General features: G+C 35.9%; 1 protein-coding gene across 1 annotated transcript in view; it reads left to right on the forward strand.

Moving 5' to 3' along the window:
* Nucleotides 1-19,311, forward strand: part of LOC145988523 (transducin beta-like protein 2) — a 70,886-nt gene that overhangs the window by 47,252 nt on the left and 4,323 nt on the right. The window contains exons 3-6 of the mRNA XM_083123419.1: nucleotides 12,168-12,391; nucleotides 13,115-13,301; nucleotides 14,845-15,030; nucleotides 18,217-18,402. Of these exons, the coding sequence (XP_082979545.1) occupies nucleotides 12,168-12,391; nucleotides 13,115-13,301; nucleotides 14,845-15,030; nucleotides 18,217-18,402 (783 nt within the window). The remainder of the gene's footprint in view (nucleotides 1-12,167; nucleotides 12,392-13,114; nucleotides 13,302-14,844; nucleotides 15,031-18,216; nucleotides 18,403-19,311) is intronic.

A 19,311-nucleotide genomic window follows, 5' to 3' on the forward strand; every position in this document is an offset into this window, starting at 1 on the left:
TGAACTTGACCTTTGCATCACTGAGAAAAATGAACACAGACACTACAGCACTTGGGGAGACTTCTGTATCATGCTGGTTTCAGCAGGAACTTTAATGAACGTTAATGAAGTACACAAACACTAAGAAGTTCTAAGTGTGCCTTGATGTGTGCTGAGCTGTATGAAGTTTCCAAAATTATTTGAAAGAGATGCGACATGGTAGTCTTTGGTGCAGTTGGCAATGTGACCACATATGGCAGAACAATAAGCAGAAGAGAATCTGGGTGACAATTGCAAGTGAATGTAATCTTTCCTATCATCCATATTACCACTTTATGCACTAATATTAACGTAACACTTCTTATGTGGTTTTATTCTCTGGTTCCTCTTCATTCTCACCTTTGTTGGGGTAATTTACATGCAACATTATATTATTCATCTGCTCACTACAATATATTGTACATAGTGTGTGGCATTTGGGCTGGTCATTTACGTAATTGTCACTATGATGCAATTGGATTTTATCTGCATTGGAACTGTGTGCATTGAGCCCATTTTAGAGTGCATTTATACTTTGCAGCTTTTCCTCCGCCAGAATACCAAGCAGAACAAGCCTGTCTGGCGCAACATCCTTAGATTTTTCCCAGTCTAGTTCGGAGTCTTAAATTGGCAGGAGGGTGATAGTGCTTCATTGCGAGATGATTTGCCTCCGAGGCAGATTTTGTTCTCATTCTTAATGCAACCTGTTACGATGGCAGGATAATGCCACTGTTACATTAGAGGTATGCTTGACAGTAAGTACCAACAACTTCAAAAATTTATAAGAAAATACAATGATGCCAAAGTGGAACATGAACACAATTAATTGTGTTGAAATGGAGAAATATTACGTTGCATGTAAATTCCTCCGAAGGCAAACATCAATACACAGAAACTGTAGAAAGATGAAAGAATAAAACCATATAAGTAGTGACCTGAAAACGTGAATATAAAAACATAATAAATGTACATAAAATTACAAAATTTGCTATGAAAATTGGCAGACCAAACCTGAGAAATTTTGATTGAAAATTGTCTATGAAAATAAAATTTGAAAATGTAATTGATTTTACCCAAGTGCGTATTTATAAATATGCTGAAAAAATCAAGTGTCGCCAACAAATTGGAGCAGAGTGAAAGACTCCCCTCACACAAAATATTCTCGGTTTCCCTTTTCAGCAGTCTCTCTGCACACACTATCGGAAATCTGTGTTGAGAAGTAAGTTTAAATGCATAACTATTAGTTTCTGTTAAATTTAAAAGTGTGTTTTAAGTTTGAACAAGAGGAGAGAGGTCAGTAACAAACTACAGTAACAGCAAAATTTTAGTCAACAAATTTTTATATTACATTTTCTGGCACAAACGTACAGAATATCAATAACAATTTCAAACTTTTGATCTGCATTCTTGTTACTTGCAAGTTCTCTAGACAAAGAAAAAATAATTAGAAGAAACAAAAATAATAATGGGAAGGGGGTCAAGGCCAATAATAAATATGTACAACTTCCAGGAGAGGTATCGTACTATTTTTATATACTTCAAGCCAGAAGTATACCTTCAGGTAGACTTGTGTTCAGCCCGAAAACCTCAAGATCAATATTTATTTTATTGACTGCTTGTAAACAATGAACAATTCACTATTGAATTCACATGTGGGATTTCTGGCTGTTTCAAAAATTTGGAGGCATCTTTTACAAAGAATGACTTCGACTAGCAACCAAAACAGACAAACACAGGCACAGCATTCAGAGAAAGTTGTAACAACTGCAAAATAAAGGATACCCAGTCAAAAATGAAGCATCCCCTGTCCCAGCTATCTCTGGAGTAGGGGAACAATAACAAGTGTCTGCGCAAGTAGGGATTTGAGATGGTTCCACCAATTAACACTTGAGAGAACCGAAATGCATGGAAAGGGGGTAAGTGACTGCAATCACCAGCCTTCGCAGGAGCGTGTACGGCTTCACTCTGCCCACTCGATTTGCTTCCCTTCTCTGATGCTACACGCTGCCTTCCTCCAGAGATAGTTGGGACGTTATAGTATTTAGCCTAGTAAGTTATTCAATGAGTGCTGCACAAGCTTCTATTCAGTTACCTGCTTAGTTGTAGGTATTCCTTTACCTCTCCCCTGCCATACAATTCTTTTTCTATTTATCTTGGTCATGAATAACCTAGTGATAGAAAAGTCATGCAAGGAATAAAATAGACAAAATATTGAACTGAATTAGCAAAAACATCGCATGTGAATGGAAAATTCAACAATTTGAATAAAATTCATATTGGATGGGTAAATTAGCATATAAACAAAAATTTGTGAACAAAATTTTCAAATGTTTACACACACAATAGCCAAATGAACAACTTTTTGTATGAAAATTTTTCAAGGTCCCTACATACGTGAATGCTTCTGGATTTGCCAAGATGTGTTGTAACTCAAATGCAGGAGAGGTTGGCCTGGTTGATGGTCCTAATTATTTTCAGAAACCATGCTGATATTGTAATTGATAAAAATATGATATGCTTAGAAATTCTACTAGATTTTGCAGGAAAAATCATGCTAGAGGATATCAATAGCAGAGTGGTTAATAATGTTGGCTCGTAATCAAGTAGTCGCAAGACTGCCACAAGTTCAGTCCTGAATGAGCATAAGGACTTGAAACAAGCTTTTGCCAAATGGAAGCCTATTTTCTGAAATCAAAATCCACTAATGTATTAGATTTCATAATAATGGCACGGTTCTTTAAAGCAAGATGTTTTCGAAAATAGAGATTTTCTGACATAGTAAAGGTTTGAAGTTAGAAAATCAGTTTTCTTATGTTTGATGGGAAAATAAAGGAGAAATACTGGATGAAGGAAGGGTTACTATAAAAGCCACTTCTGTCCCAAGCTGCTGCTGTTCCTGCTTTTGCCAAATGTTGACCTGTCGAGCAGAAGTCACGTGGCATCGTTGCTATCTGCTGTCAGCCCCAGGTTGGAGGAAGCCAGGCTGCAAATAAGGTACATGGGAATGCACAAATGTATGTACAGCACACTAATCACTACCACTAAAATACTGCAAATCAAACTTCTTGAATAAAATATGAAAAGTGAGTATTAGAATACAATGTTGTAACCACATGTGTGTGATGCTTCTCTGCCTTCCATTTGCCCTTTGCAGTCCAGCGTATGGCCTTTTCCTCATTCCCAATTGGCACAGAAACTGCCAACCGATTGCTAGCATTGTAAAGGTAACAGGTTGAACCAAATGTTTGGCATAGTGGTGCAAGGTTTCATCCAAGCTGGAGAACTAATATTTAATTCTGAGGCTAGATTCTTAAGATGAAAATTACTCAAATATGAAGTAGTACGTATGGCATTCAAGATGCTGCTGTAGAGTACCAGTGCAAGAAGGAGGCAGAGACAACCTCCTCGCCACCTTCCAGCAAACTAGGAAAGTTATATAAGTGTTTTTTCCACCCACATGCATTTTTGTATGTGAATTGTGACAGCCCCCTCATTCACTTTTTTCTTGCACCCTCACTGCTGTAGTTGCGTATGATGATTATTTTTAGTGTTCAAAACACTATGGGTAAATGGTCATCCTCAAATAAATTAATTTTGTATTGAAAATTGTGGCAGTTGAAGCAGACAAATTGAAAGATACCATCCCATATACATGTTACTAATTTGTTAATTGTAGCATGCAAGAGGATGGGTGGTAGAATGAATGAAGAAGACCACACATGAGTGCAAAGGAATTGCTGTATTCACTCCACCTTCCTCTTGGTTCCAATACTTCTCTTCTTGATACTATCATCTACTTTCTTCAGCTGTTCTTTTATTCTCTATTCATTACTCTCCATTTTACAGCCTTATTTTCAATTTCATATTCACTCTTTAAATAATATTATTTATATATAAATCTTGATGTGAACAGCATAGAAAAATTGTTACCATTTCACAATGCCACGTTTGCATCTGGAAAGGAAGGATTTACATCAGAAGCTGACCTTATTTAAACTACAAGTGGAAATGTGAAGTAACCATAATGTTGCCAGCCATCTATTTTTGAAGTTTCTTTCTGATATTTGTATCTTTTGGACTGTGGTACTCGTAAATAATATGTATTTGTATTATTCAAATGCATTATTAAGATTAATTTCTAATTTACATATTCCTTCTTTGACATATTGAACTTTTTACCCAAAATATAAAACATTCCAAAATAGATGATCTGTCAACATTATGATTACTACTTTATATTTCCACTCTACCGGTTCTGAAGGAGCAGGTTTAGCATCATCCTTAAGTCTGATGATACAGACAAGAATTTTCAGTTTCTGTGCCATTTGATCAAGATGATACATATGTCATGTAATCAAGTTTTTGGAAACTCTGTGCTTTTTATTTTCTTTTATTGTAGCATTGATTGCTGATTACCATTAATTATGCTAACACTCAGGATCAATATGACTTGGGACTTAAAAATTGACTAGCAACTGGTGTCCCAAGCATGCTGCAAATTAGTCTTATAATCTAGAGAAGTAGATGGAACACTGTGTTGTAATTTGGTTATGTTACAGCATTTCTTCACCATTGAAGGTGGTGATGAATGATGAAATGGATTAGGTACCAACCCCAGCTCCCCCTAAAAAAAGAAAGAAAAAAGAAGTATACATAACTTTCCTGATGTTCTAACCAAGTACTTTTACTTTGAAACTTAATGTGCAAACTACTACTACAGTCTTTGAAAATCAGGATTAATGATTGATAAGCACAAGAACACACCCATGAGATAGTGCATCTGTACATAGTTAAATTTATAATCCCTCTAGTTAAAGCTGTTGAAAATTCTGGAAATATCAAGGAAATTGGGGAATTTCATAAGAATTTTCAGAAACCTGAAATATTCTGGGAATATTAATTGTGGTCGTGAAATCTGCAATAATTTTGGATTTTTGAATCAATATTGGTTAACTCTGATTCAATACTGCAAGTGTTCATAAAAATAATACTTTTTTTGTTTGTTCCTGCAACTGGAAGCAACTGCTTTCATATTCAGTTTCAAAACTCATTTCTCTTCCTAACTCCAGGCTACTAAACACACAGCATGATGAATGTAAGCAGACAGATTTGGTGGTGAGGAAATTTTCATGTAATGCTTCATTTGTAAAACCACTTAAAATTCGTTAGAACTGTAATGGCACTTTTAGTTCAGGATCACTAAAATTCCAACCAACGGCTCCCGCATATAGAAATAATTGTGCTTTTGATTTTAGATAGTAAGAGTCACCAAAATTTTGGTCTCCAACTGCAACAATGAGAGTCGATGTGCCAGCCATGAATTATCCAATGCGAAGCTGTTTGGCAAGCCTTAGACCTCAAAGGGCTGCTGCACCATGTAGTTTAGATTTAGTCTAGTCAAGATCTAGTCTAGTTTAGAACTAGCGAAGAGTCTGCTTGAACTCCCACAAGCAAAGAGGGTTTCCACTGACCTGAAAATCGTGGATATTCTAGGAAAATCAGTGAAAATCAAGTGTGTTTTCTACTTGCCAGGATTTTGGCAGTGTTCAGTGTAACATGCTATGAAACCAGAGGTCCCAGGTTCGAACCTTCATTAAGTCATTTTGTTTGTCCTATCATCCATTTCATCTTTCATCCACATAGTCGCAATTAACCCATTAGGCAGAAAAGTGTAAATAAAACACTAAAATAGAAAGATAGAAAATAATAATAATAAATTGCACTTTTCCTTTAAGACTTAAAACCTGGTGTTAAAGCACCCTAGAATGGTGTGAAAATTTATTTTAAAGTTTTCGAGAAAATTCAGAGAATTTGTTTTGCTAAACTGAAGGGTAGCCCTGGTTAATTTGCATCTTGACGGGTAATGGTGACCTTTTTTTTTTCTTCAGTATTGCACAAGTGCAACAAAAATAATATTTGTATTATAGCTTGGTCATGTGGTACTTTTTAAAATAGTAGCTGGTTCCATGTGCTAGGCTTTTGGGAGTTGTAAAATATGCTAGATCCTTTGGAATACTTGTGCATGTATTTGTTTGGGTATTTGTTTGTTGCAAGGGGTGTGATGGTGCATTATGCCACTTTGGAGGATGAGTACAGTGAGTGCTGGACTCGTGACTGTGCTGCTTGATATTATGGGCTCAAGTCAGCCTGATCATTGGTGGGGGATGTGTTAGTTGTTTCATGTATTTATCATTCTTCCTTATCACCACGATTAATGCGAAGAGGGAGAAGATAACATTAAATTTCCAAACAAAAAAGAGTAATACGATTGAGGAAATAACAGATGACATGTGGAAGGACCTCATTGAGTTAAAAAAAAAAAAATGGTTGATTGGTGAGTATTTGTTTGTTTCAGCCGCATACCAGGCACACACTTTTCCTCAGATGAGGTCTACATTGTTGTCTTAGGGAGATTTCACACTGAAGTGACAAGCAACGCATGTCTTGTATTGCTTGAGGATTTCACCAATTGACTGTCATTGTGTGACCTGTCATGCTGCTTTTCGTGCATTGCTGGCGATTTGTTCGTTTCTAAGTGATATGTGTTGCATGTCTCTTTTCACTGCAGATGAAGTCTCATTTAGTTGTAAATGTCCCTCATTCCGAGCATCACATAATTTGCATTAAGGCCAGCCGCACACCAGATCCGACAAAACACGACGAGTCATTCTTGTCACAAACCATCTCAGTTAATTTTCAGCAAAAAATGCAGGCTCGACCAGGACTCGAACCCGGGTCTCTGGCACACTGTGCCATTGCCCCAACCACTGAGCTACCAAGCCAGCCTGACCTCGCCTGATTTTTCGCTATCGCTGTTTTACCTTACATCTCCTGTGTGTGCCTAATCTTCAACATTTCAATTAAGGTTTAACATTAGCCTCTTATGGGCAGCTGCACGTGGGACAAAATATTTGACTCGAGGTTCCTTGCAACAGTTTGCGATAAAATAAAGAAGGCCCGTGAAATTTGGTCTCATGTGGAGCAGCTTGCAACAAAATGATTTGTGCATGAGCCAATCCATTCACTTCAGGTACAGACATCTATCTTGCATTAAATGGTTAGTATCATCTTTTCTAACCAATTATTTGCAAAAAAATATATTCGGTTCACAACGTATAACTGATCCATCAATTGTACATACACACATATATATATTTATTCTACTGTAAACTGTTATACTTATAATGCATTGTTACTCTCTTTCCAAAATGATAAAAGACAGATCTAGACCTGCTTTGTACATGGATGAAATCTACAATCGGATTTTAGCTAACAAACAAAATTATATTGTGTTACATTGCATTGTGCCGTGTCCTGTCGTGTTGCGTTGCATCGTGTCAGATCCGGTGTGCAGGCTGGCTTAAGAAAACGCATCTTTCAGTTGAAGGAACAGAAGAACACGAGGAAATTAAATAATCTCCTGAGTAAAGTTATTATTGGACATCCTGACACATGGAAGACATTGAAAAGCACACTGCAACCAATTATAAAATCATTAAAGAACATTGTTTTTGAACTTTGAAAATGTCAATTTCACATTATTTCCTAGTAATATGTACTATTTATTGTGAATGATATTATGTTCTACATTTTAGAACAGTGAGTTGTACTTTGAATACAGCAACCCCTAACCAGTCAGTCAGTTTCATGCCATCACTTGGATCCAGATTACTATAATAATAAAATGGAAAAATGTAGCATTGCTTACTGAAACAACTACCCAGTGGTGCCCGAATGAAGGGGTACATTATACCCTCTTATTTTTTTTGGGGGGGGGGCAGGGTACTGAATCCCCTAGAACTTCAATTCACTTTGTACCCCTCAAATATTTTGACAAACATGAGGCTGCTTTTGAGAGAATCTTATTCTAGTAAGTTTTCAAGTACCAATCTGTAAACTAAAGCCCGCATCACACGGAACTGGATTTCCAGTAGATATGCCCTAGTTGGCGCTGGACTGGCTACCAATTTGCTAGTTTTCGCCTTACACGATACTTATCAGCGTACTTGTCAATAGACTTTTGTTCCCATACGAGGGAAGTTGTAATGGTGGCCATGTGAGATGTAAACAATGTATCACTTCACATTTTTAAAAGTCGATAACAATTCAACCGAGAGGAATAACGTTTTGTATAGAATGTTATTAAGTACAAAACAATGGTGCTGCTTAAATACATACTTTGCAACGTTTACTGTACACGTATGGAAGAATATTTTAGTTGTTTCAAATGTAAACACCATGCACTCAGCATAGATGGTGTAACTCAACGCACCTTTCATGCTGTATACGTTATACATTGCTGGAGTAACACTCTGAAACCACAGACAAAAGCGCTCCTTTGCACACTTACAGATTATCTTCACATGGCAAAACTTTGCTCTGATTGGCTGTTCCACAGAATCCAGTCGAGGAAAGCAAGTAGCAATTAGAACATGTCCTATTCCTCCAAACCAGTCAAGCAGTCAGCCAGGTGGCCATGATTGCTACCTAGAAAGTTAGTTCAGCGCCAACTAGGGTATTCCTACTAGAAATTCAGTGCCGTGTGATAGGTGCTTTATTATATGTTGCGATACTGGTTTGTGTAGTTGATCCATCTTATTGTTTTCAAATATGGTGGAAAATTTAGGCTGCAAGTTAATGTCAGTGTGAGTGATGAGGACACTTATTTGTAAATAATTTTCCATTTGGAATACATGATATTAATCTGATAAAGATCTCTATGTGATTTATTTGAGGAAATTGACGTAACTCTGGAATGAGCAAATCTAGAAGGGTCATTTTGAAGTCACATGACAGGTCAATGAGTGTTTATTAAGTATTTATAGTTTTCTTATCTGCCAATTTTCTACCCATTTTAACAAATTGCAATGATGAAATGAACAATGATTAGATGAAATTGATGAGACTTGCCCAGGTTGTCTTCAACTTGGAACTTTCGATATGAAGATTGCTAGACAACCACCCATTGCCTAGACAATGAGATGGCTCAAATTGTTAAGCATTACACTTTTGAAAATTGAACAATGAAATCCTCCAAACCTTAGCCAAAGCACAATTACAACGATGCATTGAAGAGAAACATATTGATGTGATCCCCCAATCTCAAAAAAGCATTATGTTTTGTTGATTTCAGCACTTATCATACTAGTCAAAATCAAATGCAATTTTTCTTTGCAGATTGCAAGGCAATTGACAGACATAGTGTTGGTGTGGGGCAGAGTGTATTACATGGGCCATTCTATATCTATGCAGCACAGAAATCCTCCTTTTAGGACTGTTTTTTAAAATTAAATTACAAAACGTTTGAATGTCTAATGAAACAAATACCTAATTATGATTTTTGATAATTTTTATGCAAGATGCTATGTATGATATGGGGGGTATGTGGAGATCGAACTTTATGCCTCCATAACCAGAAATGTTACTCCGTTACTCAGCATTAGGTATAATTTTGAATATCCTACCTTTTTCAACATAATCTCTTTTCATGTTAGAGAGATTGGTTGATAATTAGAAGACGTAAGTGAGTACTAAAAAGATTTTTGCAAAACTTACTTGTAAATGTTCTATTAATTTCGGTGGCCTCTGCTCGAGTTTCCCAAGTGGATGTTGGCAGAGGCCACCAAAATTAATAGAACATTTACAAGTAAGTTCTGCGAAAATCTTTTTAGTACTCACTTATGTCTTCTAATAATCTCTTCTTTTTTTTAATTATGTAGTGCTATCTTAAATAGTATTTATATAGATTTTTTTTGTATTGGTGCATATTTTGGGTTAATTGTCTTTGCAAAATTATATTTATTTTTCCAGATTGTAACCAGTCATTTTTGTATAAAATACTAATGTAAAAAATGTGCTTTTTGTGGTTTATACTGTGACATTTTGACATCCATGCACACACACATGCATGTGTTTTTTCAAGAGCAATCAAGGAATTAAACAATGTAATAGAAATTACTAAACAATGAGGATGGAACAACAATACAAAAGAAATGCAGTAAACAATGGAGTTAAAATCAGCTGGAATATTTAAATTCCTTTTTCTTTTGAGAAAAAGAGAGAGGTGAGGATTAAACAAATTGTAACATTTCATTTAATATTTTGAGTTTTTATTGTTTACTAGATGTCTTTGATCTATTGTTGTTGCAATCCTGATGGATTTGTAATTTCTAATACAATGTGTTGAAATGTTTAAGAAATAAAACAATATGTCAGTTTGTTTTTTAAACCCTTTTACTTGTATTTTACTCTTTCTCAATTTTCACCTTGACAATACATGTAGAAAACCTATGAAACATCAGAGTATCATTATTGTTTGCTGTGTTTTCAGTTTTGTTCCTGTGTATCAACATAAATGCATAAGCACTAGGGTGGTCCTCAAAATTAAAAGTTGTGATTTTATTGGTCTTACACTTTAAATTCTCCTTCATTAACAAAGCTCATGTTCAAAATTTTGGAAGAAAATAAATAACATTTAGAGGTGCGCGGGGCTATTCTTTTTTTGATATTAAAAAAAATGTTAATTTTGTCAAAATAACAACTTGGTATAATATTATAATCTCCTTCAGGATAATGTAAACCAATGAAGGAAGATAACAGACTATGGGAATAAGGACCATATCTGACAATCCTGAAGTATTTTTAAGTCCAGAATTCATTAAATTGGCAACCTAGCTCTTGAATCCCAGCAAAGAGTAGCCATTTTTTACTGCAGGTCTCTCTTCTATAGGGTGGTGCATATTGTATGTACCAATAGAAGTTGGCAACCCTGTCGGTGTGCATGTGCAGAAGTTTCCCATGCTTAGGCAGTTGCAAGTCTCGCAGTTAGTCTGCCATGAAATGTTGGCCGGTTCAGACACAAATCGTGGCAGTAGAGGCGTTCATCCAAACGGGTCCCATTCAGGAGACATTGCCATGAAGGCCCAATGAGGGTCGCCATCAACCAGTGCCAGAGTGTCACAACATGATAAGATGGGTCACACAATAGAGTGCCAATGGCAGCGTGCAGAAACAGACGTCTTCAGGTCGAAGGAGGCAGATTCTCAGGTGCCCTGATGCTTCCCAGTGCAGTACCTACTGAGTCTCCTGAATGGGATCCATTCGGATGAACGCCTCTACTGCAACGATTTGTGTCTGAACTGGCCAACGTTCCATGGCAGACTAATTGCGAGACTTGCAGCTGCCTAAGCATGCAAAACTTCTGTGCATGCGCATCTGCGTTCCGACAGGTTTGCCAAATTCTATTGGTAGATACAATATGCGCCACCCTGTAGATAAGAAACACAGTGGTGAAAGTTCAACACAGCACTTATCGCATCAAAAAACCAGAAGCAGTACATTTTTCAAGTTGTGGAACTGCGCCACTCTCATTACCCTAATCATAAAATGAAAACACTCAAGGCTGGACACTCATCAAAATCTTGTTAAAAACTATAGACTAAGGACTATATAATCCTTCTGGAAAGATTATGCTGTTAAATATCTTCAATCTACAAAAAATAACATTAATGTCAAAATTTATCCAATTTAAAAACAATATATGATGTTGAGTTGCCCCTAAATATAAACCTACTGCTCTGAAATTTTAATGCAAAAAGTAGATCCATAGAAGAACAATTTAAGAGGGTAAGTAAGACCTAGGGAAATACAAATCCCCATGTAACTGAAGACCATCCTAATAAGCATTGTTTTGCTTGAAACACACCACTATCTTGACTTTCCTCTATTACAATCTACATTTTCACTCTTTCTTCTCTAGGGTCTCCCCCATGGTGCAGTGGTAGCGTCATTGCCTTGTAATCAAGGGGTCCCGGGTTCGATACCCGGTGGAGGCACAAGTGGTTCGGATCCCACTTTAAACTATAGGTCCAGTCCCGATTAGCCTTACTGTGCATAAAGTGGACTTAAAACACCAACTCAAACCAAACCAAACTCTTTCTTCTCTAACACTTCTTTATGCATGTAGTTGTCCACAATTTAAATTTATTTTTCCAAGCACTTCATTAATTCTTTTCATGTCCATAACTATTTGGGTAATTTATTTTGACATGATGCAACTTTAAAGTTTTAAATTTCTTTATTGTGGATTATGTAAGTTAAAAATATTAGTATGCATTTCAACTACCTGGGAAGTGACAATGTTGTTTCAGACCGAGCCGTGTTTATCTGGACGGTAAAGGATCTCTCCCAGAAGGGACGAACGTCGATTAGGGTCAACATAGAGTATGATCACGGAACACTAATAAAGTGGAGCCCAGACACTAAAGCGTTCATCATTCACAAAGCGCAGGAGAACACCATGGAGGTATATAGAGTGGGGAAGAAACCGGAGGGAGGTATTGGGACCATTACCAAAGCTATGACATTCTCTAAGGTATGTTCATGTTGTTATTTTTATTCTTATTGTTATCCCTCTTATAACAGATGTTTGCATCATGAGCCCAAAATGAAGTGGATGATCAATGAACAATTTTCTTTAATTTTTTTTAAGAAAAAAAAAAACCTTTTCAAAAAAATATAAATATTGATTTTGAAAATATTTTATAAATATTTGGATTGAGACATTTCCCCGATTTCTAGCTCAATTTCTTTGTTTGTAATTTTATTACAGTGGAATCCTGATTTTCATTCCCTGTTTTTACACTTCCCTGCATTATACAGACAATTTTCATAGTCCTATTACAGCGACATGGAATAAAAAATTCCCCAGATATGACATTTTCCTGCATTTTTAAGTATTCTTTCCTTGTTTACCTGAAGAACGTAAAATCAGGCTTCTGCTGTAAATCTAGTGTGCTCATTTTTCAGTAAAATTTGACAAATTGAAGAGTCCGAAATTAAAAAATAAGAAAAACAGTTGCCATATCAGCCTAAGATTTGAGGATGTTTCATTCCATGGTGGTATTTGTAAACTCACCAAATTTCACCAAAATCTTACATGGTGAAGTAGAATTTGTGTGAATTTTTTTGTGGAATGACCTGCACTTATTACATAATGCTTTCAGTATAAATTTGCGACATTTGTATGTGGTTTGTGGTATCTGATGCCTTAGATAATGGAAAATGAAAATTTTGTGTGAATTTCTATTTTTCACAGCAACATGAAACTGATGTGGTGGGCCTTGGAATCGCCATCTCGGGAAAGTACATCATGTCATGCTCCAATAAGACTGACTTGGTCCTTTGTGATATTAAGGGTGAGCACCTTGCTCAGGTGGACACGTACCTGATTAACACCATGTGTGCAAAAGTCTCTCCATGCGGACGTTTTGTTGCTGCCTCTGGTAAGTTATTGTTCTCTTTGTCAGTGGTTTGTATGCAGGCCCAAGTTTTTATACAGTGTAAGATACTGAGTATTTCTAAGGATCGATAGGGCTTGGAAGTTGGACCTAAAATATATATATAAAAAAGTGACCTACAGAATGACCTTAAATGATTTTAAAATGACCTAAAATAATTTTCACTCTTAAAATGAAAGTTTGATTTTTTCATAAATTAAAGAGAGTAGTTGAATAATTCAATAAAACCTATTATTTGGTGGTTTAAACTACCAAAGCAAGGGTAGGAAAACCAATTAAGTGCTAATACACGAAATTTGCCTCTAGATAAATTTTGTGCACCAAGGAACCTAATTTTTTTGAACTCCCCGACACAATTTCAACTTGAACTGTAGACCACTACCGATGCAGTCATAAACCATAACCTGATAGCCAACAAATCTTCCCCAACTTAAAATCAAAAATTTCTTGTCACTATTGAAATGCAGCTACTCTGTTTGAAGAGGTCAACACTTCTGTTTTTACTCATGTGCAAGTATTCATTGGAACAGTGGCCAATTTCCCTGCCATCTTTTCCCCCTTGCCTGTAATAGTTTGGCTCGTAAATTCCTTGTTCCTGAGAAAAGTCCATGCTGGTTAGCGAGTTTTGCATTCCAATGGTTGGAAACACTGATGGTCAAGCGTTGATAATTTTCACACACATCCTGTGAAAGGTTTCAAAGATTTTAGGTGTTTATAGTTTTATAAATATATTTTGGGCCAAACCTGACATTTTTAGAGAACATATTGAATGTTTTTTATTATAACTTTCTACTCAAGAATTTATCTAAAAATACATTATTTTTAAACTAAAAATGAGATAGTTTCACATTATTTGCTAATATCTCAGAATAATATATAGTATTTCAAAGTATGAGCCCATGCACAGTAAGCTAATCGCAAATGGTTGGATCCGCACCATTGTGCAATGTGACTCTACCAGGTATCGAACCCAGGACCCCTTGATTACAAGGTAACAGCATTACCACTATGCCATCTGAGAGGCCCGATATATGTATGGTTTACTGTGAAGAATTTGTGTCCTACATTTTGGGACAGTGTGTCCTACTTCTTTGCTTCTAGTGATCTGTTAAGCCTGTTATGAGTAGGGATGGATGATATTGGAAATTTGATATCGCAATATATCATCAAGAAAATATTGTCACAGAGGATGCAATATGATACTTTTTCTGTATCATAATATTGGCAATATATCATCTTCATATCATAATATTGGCAATATATCATCTTCATATATTGTCAAAATATTGTGATGATATATCGCCAAAATATCATGATGATATATCATCTAGTTGATATCCCCTGCTTGATATTTTTTCAATATTGTGATATATCCTGTAGACGATATATTGTCCAAGACTAGTTATGAGCCATGCAGAGTACAAGTTTTGAAATTCAATAAATTTGAAAATCTTGATGCCACTTTTGCATAATGTAAAAAACAGAAGCAAGAAATATTTCCTTGTGGATTTTTTTTCTTTTTCTCCAGGGTTTACACCAGATGTGAAAGTCTGGGAAGTGATGTTCAGCCGGTCTGGAGACTTTGTCAAAATCCAGAGGGCATTTGAGCTGAAGAGCCACTCATCTGGTGTTTACAGTTTTGCCTTCAATGACGATTCCTCAAGGATGGCAACGGTTTCCAAAGATGGCTCGTGGAAAGTGTTCGACACCAAGAGTAAGTTATTTTGATCAGTAGTGTGCATATTTTCCTTTTAAATTTGTTTCATGTTGTTTCAAGCCTAATACACTTTTATAGTGGGTATAATTGTCTGTTTTGCATATTATTTCACACAGGCATTGCAAGTTTCAAATAATTGGGAAGAACAATCATAGGCACAGATTTATTTGAATTTCTGTCGGACAGGAAAAGCAAATACTCATATAAGCAACATGGAAAACAAATTATCTTTGAGTTAACCACAATGTTATTGTTATCAGTGTAATTTTCATCATTATTGTCATTAAAAGTAATGTACACATTATTAGTATTAATGAATTTTCATTGTTTTATGTTAATGTTGCTCTTCTAACTTTTTTCGATTAATCATGAGAAGTGTACAAATTATGTGTGCACATGAAGTAAATTAGAGAACTAATAAATTGAAACACAATGGATAAAAATGATTTGGTAGAAGTAAGTTTCGTAATGTAGGTTATACATTCATTAGCTCTGTGAAACATGTTACATGCTTACGTCTAAAATTAGCAAGTATTATGTGAGGGGTTCAGAGCACAAGTGGCGTAACTCCACTTTCATGGAAACGGAGTTACATGTATAACTTAGAACTGTCAAGTATCAACATTTCAGTGCTAGAAGTAAGTATCTCCTAAGTTTCAAATTCTTGCTCATAGTGTTTGTGCTCCAACAGCTAAACATAGGACTAAGTTATCTAAATGTGCCTTTTTCTCAAAACTGTCAACTTGTGCTCTGAATCCCTCATATAATACATCAAATGAGAAATATTAATTTGAACAAAATAGGCAACTGTTATAAAATAGTTGGAAAAGTTGGCCCAATGGACTGCCTCTTTTCCCTATATTGATATCTTTTTAAGGGTAAAAATACAGTGAAGTAAAAGACAGTCCACTGCTGGCACAAGAACAAGTCAGAAAAGGGCCCAATATCTGGCACAAAGAACAGGCAGATTACGCAGTAACTGACTCAAGCAAGGAACAACATGCCATCACCCAAATTTTGCCTGTCGGGTTTTTGTTCAGTTGGGAAAAGATAGATTGAATGATCATAATTTGGGACCGGTACTTTGTTATAACATATTTTTTATTTGGCATCGAATCAAATACTGCAGTGAGATATTTACGTATCTAATGAAAATTAGCCAAAATAGACAATCTTGATGAGGCATATTTTGACACATTTTGCCAATTTCGTGTTTTTACAACGTATTTCAACAATTTTCTCATAATAAGACATATTTCTGTATAATTTCGTAATTCTCTTGCACATAATCGGTTATTTTATAAATTATTCTTCGTACCTTTAACGCAATGGATAGTTTATATTATCGATGGCAGGATGAGGAAATTACGGACAAAGAAATGAAAAGAAGATGAGGTCTTTTCTTACCAACGAATACATAACAATAATATTCCTCCCATTTTTTAAATCCCACCGACAATTGACAGCCGTGCGAACATTATTGAGGAGAAATGTTCTCCGTCATTTCTCCTCAATAATGTACAAGAATTACCGTAAACAAGTTTCCATTGTTTCTAATTTCTTTACCTTTTTTTAGCTTCTCACAACAATCAGTCAAAAGTAAAAATAACATTCTGTACATCACAGCCCCTACTCTATTGGCAATCGAGTACAGGAATTTCGTTTGAGCCACACATGTGTCAGCATGTATGCTCTGTCCCTGCTTAGAATAATTGCAGTGAACCTCACGATATTTTCTATATAAGAAAATTAATAAGTCCATGTTGCGGCCAATTTTAATTTTGTAGTGCCTTTTCAAGTGGCTAATTCCATCTTTTTTGGTGGCCTGCCTGTTTTTACAAGGTTCTACTACTATAAATATGCATCATACCTTGCATTTTTGGTGAGAAGTTACCCCCCCCCCCCTCTCCCCAACTACCTCTTGTCTGCCTGGCAAAGAAATGAATAAGATTGTCAGTATTGGAAATCCAAATATTTTCCAATGGCTTAAAGAGGGAATGGGTATTTCATACACAAGGGAATGTTGTTTCCACATATCTTTGTCTGTATTTTAACACCATCTAAGATTTGTGACACTTGTACTGTATTTTTAAAAATCCAACTTGAATTTGATAAATTTTGGTCACTGTGTTTAATAACAAAATGTGACATTTTCTAACTGAAAAATAATGTAAGGGGAAGTTTTTTTTATTTTTAAACCAGTGAACTTCGTTTTCATTTGTGTCAGTCTTGAAGAAAAGTTACAAGCAAACAGGTTGTACGAACCCTAATTCAGAATGTATTGCAAATGAATATTCTTTTCTACATTATCTTAATAGAATTAGATGAAAGTTATTTTAAAATTTTGTAAGTGTAATTTAATTCATTGGCATTAACGGCAAGTGCACATACATTACCTATTTCTTGGATCACTGAATTCAATTTATTTTAATCAGTATTTCGTTTTCAAATATATTTTCGAAGCTACAAAACAATATACAGTAAAACCTCATTAATCCAGACCCCGATAAGCTGGACTTTGCCTAATCCGGACAGGCAGCCAAAAAGAAAAGCAGAATGCAAGGTTTTAAATGTGGCTAGAAGTCAACAAGAGAACTACCCAAAGAAAAGGCAGTGAAACACTGATGAAATTCTGTTTCCTGCAGACTTTGTACTGTACTGTATAGTGTATTTAGGCCTATGCCCTTTATATACACCATAATTAACGTGTTTTGTTCCTATAAACAGAGTTTTAATGCACTTTCTACTGTTCTTCTACTAATTCAGTTAATCCAGACTTTCATGAAACCGGTCAACTTATCCCCTCCATTACTCCAGATTAACGAGATTTTACTGGACTACTTTGAAATTAAAAGCAGACATATACAGGCACTGTCTATACACTGCTGCTTGCTTTGGTATTGTATGCCCATAGACAAAAACAAAATATGATTGAAAATAATTCTTTCTCCAGTTTCTGTTGCAAGGTCATGTGGCACCCAGAAGAAAGTTCCACTTAACAAAGGCAAGATTGGAAAATCATGGTGCAGCATGCAAAGTGCCTCTTAAGTTCAGCTCAGTTAAGTGGGACTTCGAGTGGCTGCAAGAGGCCATGAATTCTATGCATATATGTAAACAGAATAAGTTCTTCGCAGTTTGTAGCTTTGTAATACTGTTTTCTTTATGACCTTTGAAATCTTTTAGTTGAGTACGAGAAGGGAGAGGATCCTCATTTGCTGATGACTGGGAATTACTACCACAATGGGGATCCGTCATGCATTGCCATATCACCCGATGGCCTCGTCGTGGCTATATCGACTGGAGCTTCTCTGTCGCTGTATTCCGTCCAAACTGGAAAGAATATGGGAACTATTGAAGATATCCATTCATGTAAGTAGTCATTTTGCTACAACACATTTAATACTTTTTCTTCTTTGTTAGCTATAAAAAATAAGGTACATGTGTAATAAAAAGATTTTGAGGTTGTGGTACTGTTTCCTTACATTCTGTAAGAACAAAGGAGAACCAGCAAAGTTGAACTAATTCTGCTAGTTGTCATGGTAGAGATAGCATGAACTTCTGGCAGAACTTGTTGACTCAGCAGAATTATCTGTTCTGATTGCGTCCTTGGAGAATTACCTAATTGTCTTGACAGAATTATGATTCTCTTGATAGAACAGTCTGATGCAGTAGAACCAGATTTAAATGTTCCCCAGATTTTACTTTTTCCCACATTTGAAGTATTTGATCCCCTGAAAAATGTAAAATTGAACTATCACCGGGTTCTAGCAGAATTATCTTTTTCTGATTATCGTAACAGAATCATCTGCATATTGTGACAGAATCATCCAAGTGTCTTGGCAGATATAGGTAATTCTCTTGTAAAAATGACTTGATTCTTTTCGTAAAATAATCTGATTTTCTTAGTAGATTGATTGATTGGTTGATTTTGAGTTTTAAGTCCACTTTATGCACAGAAGGTTAATCAGGACTGGACCTTCAGTTTAAAGTGGGATCCAAACAACTATGTGCCTCCATCGGGTATCAAACCCGGGCTGATTACAAGATGACAATGCAGGGGAGGCTGATTTTCTTAGTAGAGTTTTCTGATTGTGTTGCAATGAGTGATTTGAGTGCTTGACTTGCAATCTTATCACCAAAGGTCTGGTTCAAGTCCCAGCCTGGAGATGGTTGCTCTTTTGTGCTTGCATCCATTTCAGGTATTCGTCATTCATCTTCATAATTAGACAAAGAGGCAGAGAAGCAAGCAATGTAAACTTTTTAAAGAATACCGATTGA

This window comes from Lepisma saccharinum, chromosome 6 (genome assembly GCF_977018435.1).
Source record: "Lepisma saccharinum chromosome 6, izLepSacc3.1, whole genome shotgun sequence".
Lineage (NCBI taxonomy): Eukaryota > Metazoa > Arthropoda > Insecta > Zygentoma > Lepismatidae > Lepisma > Lepisma saccharinum.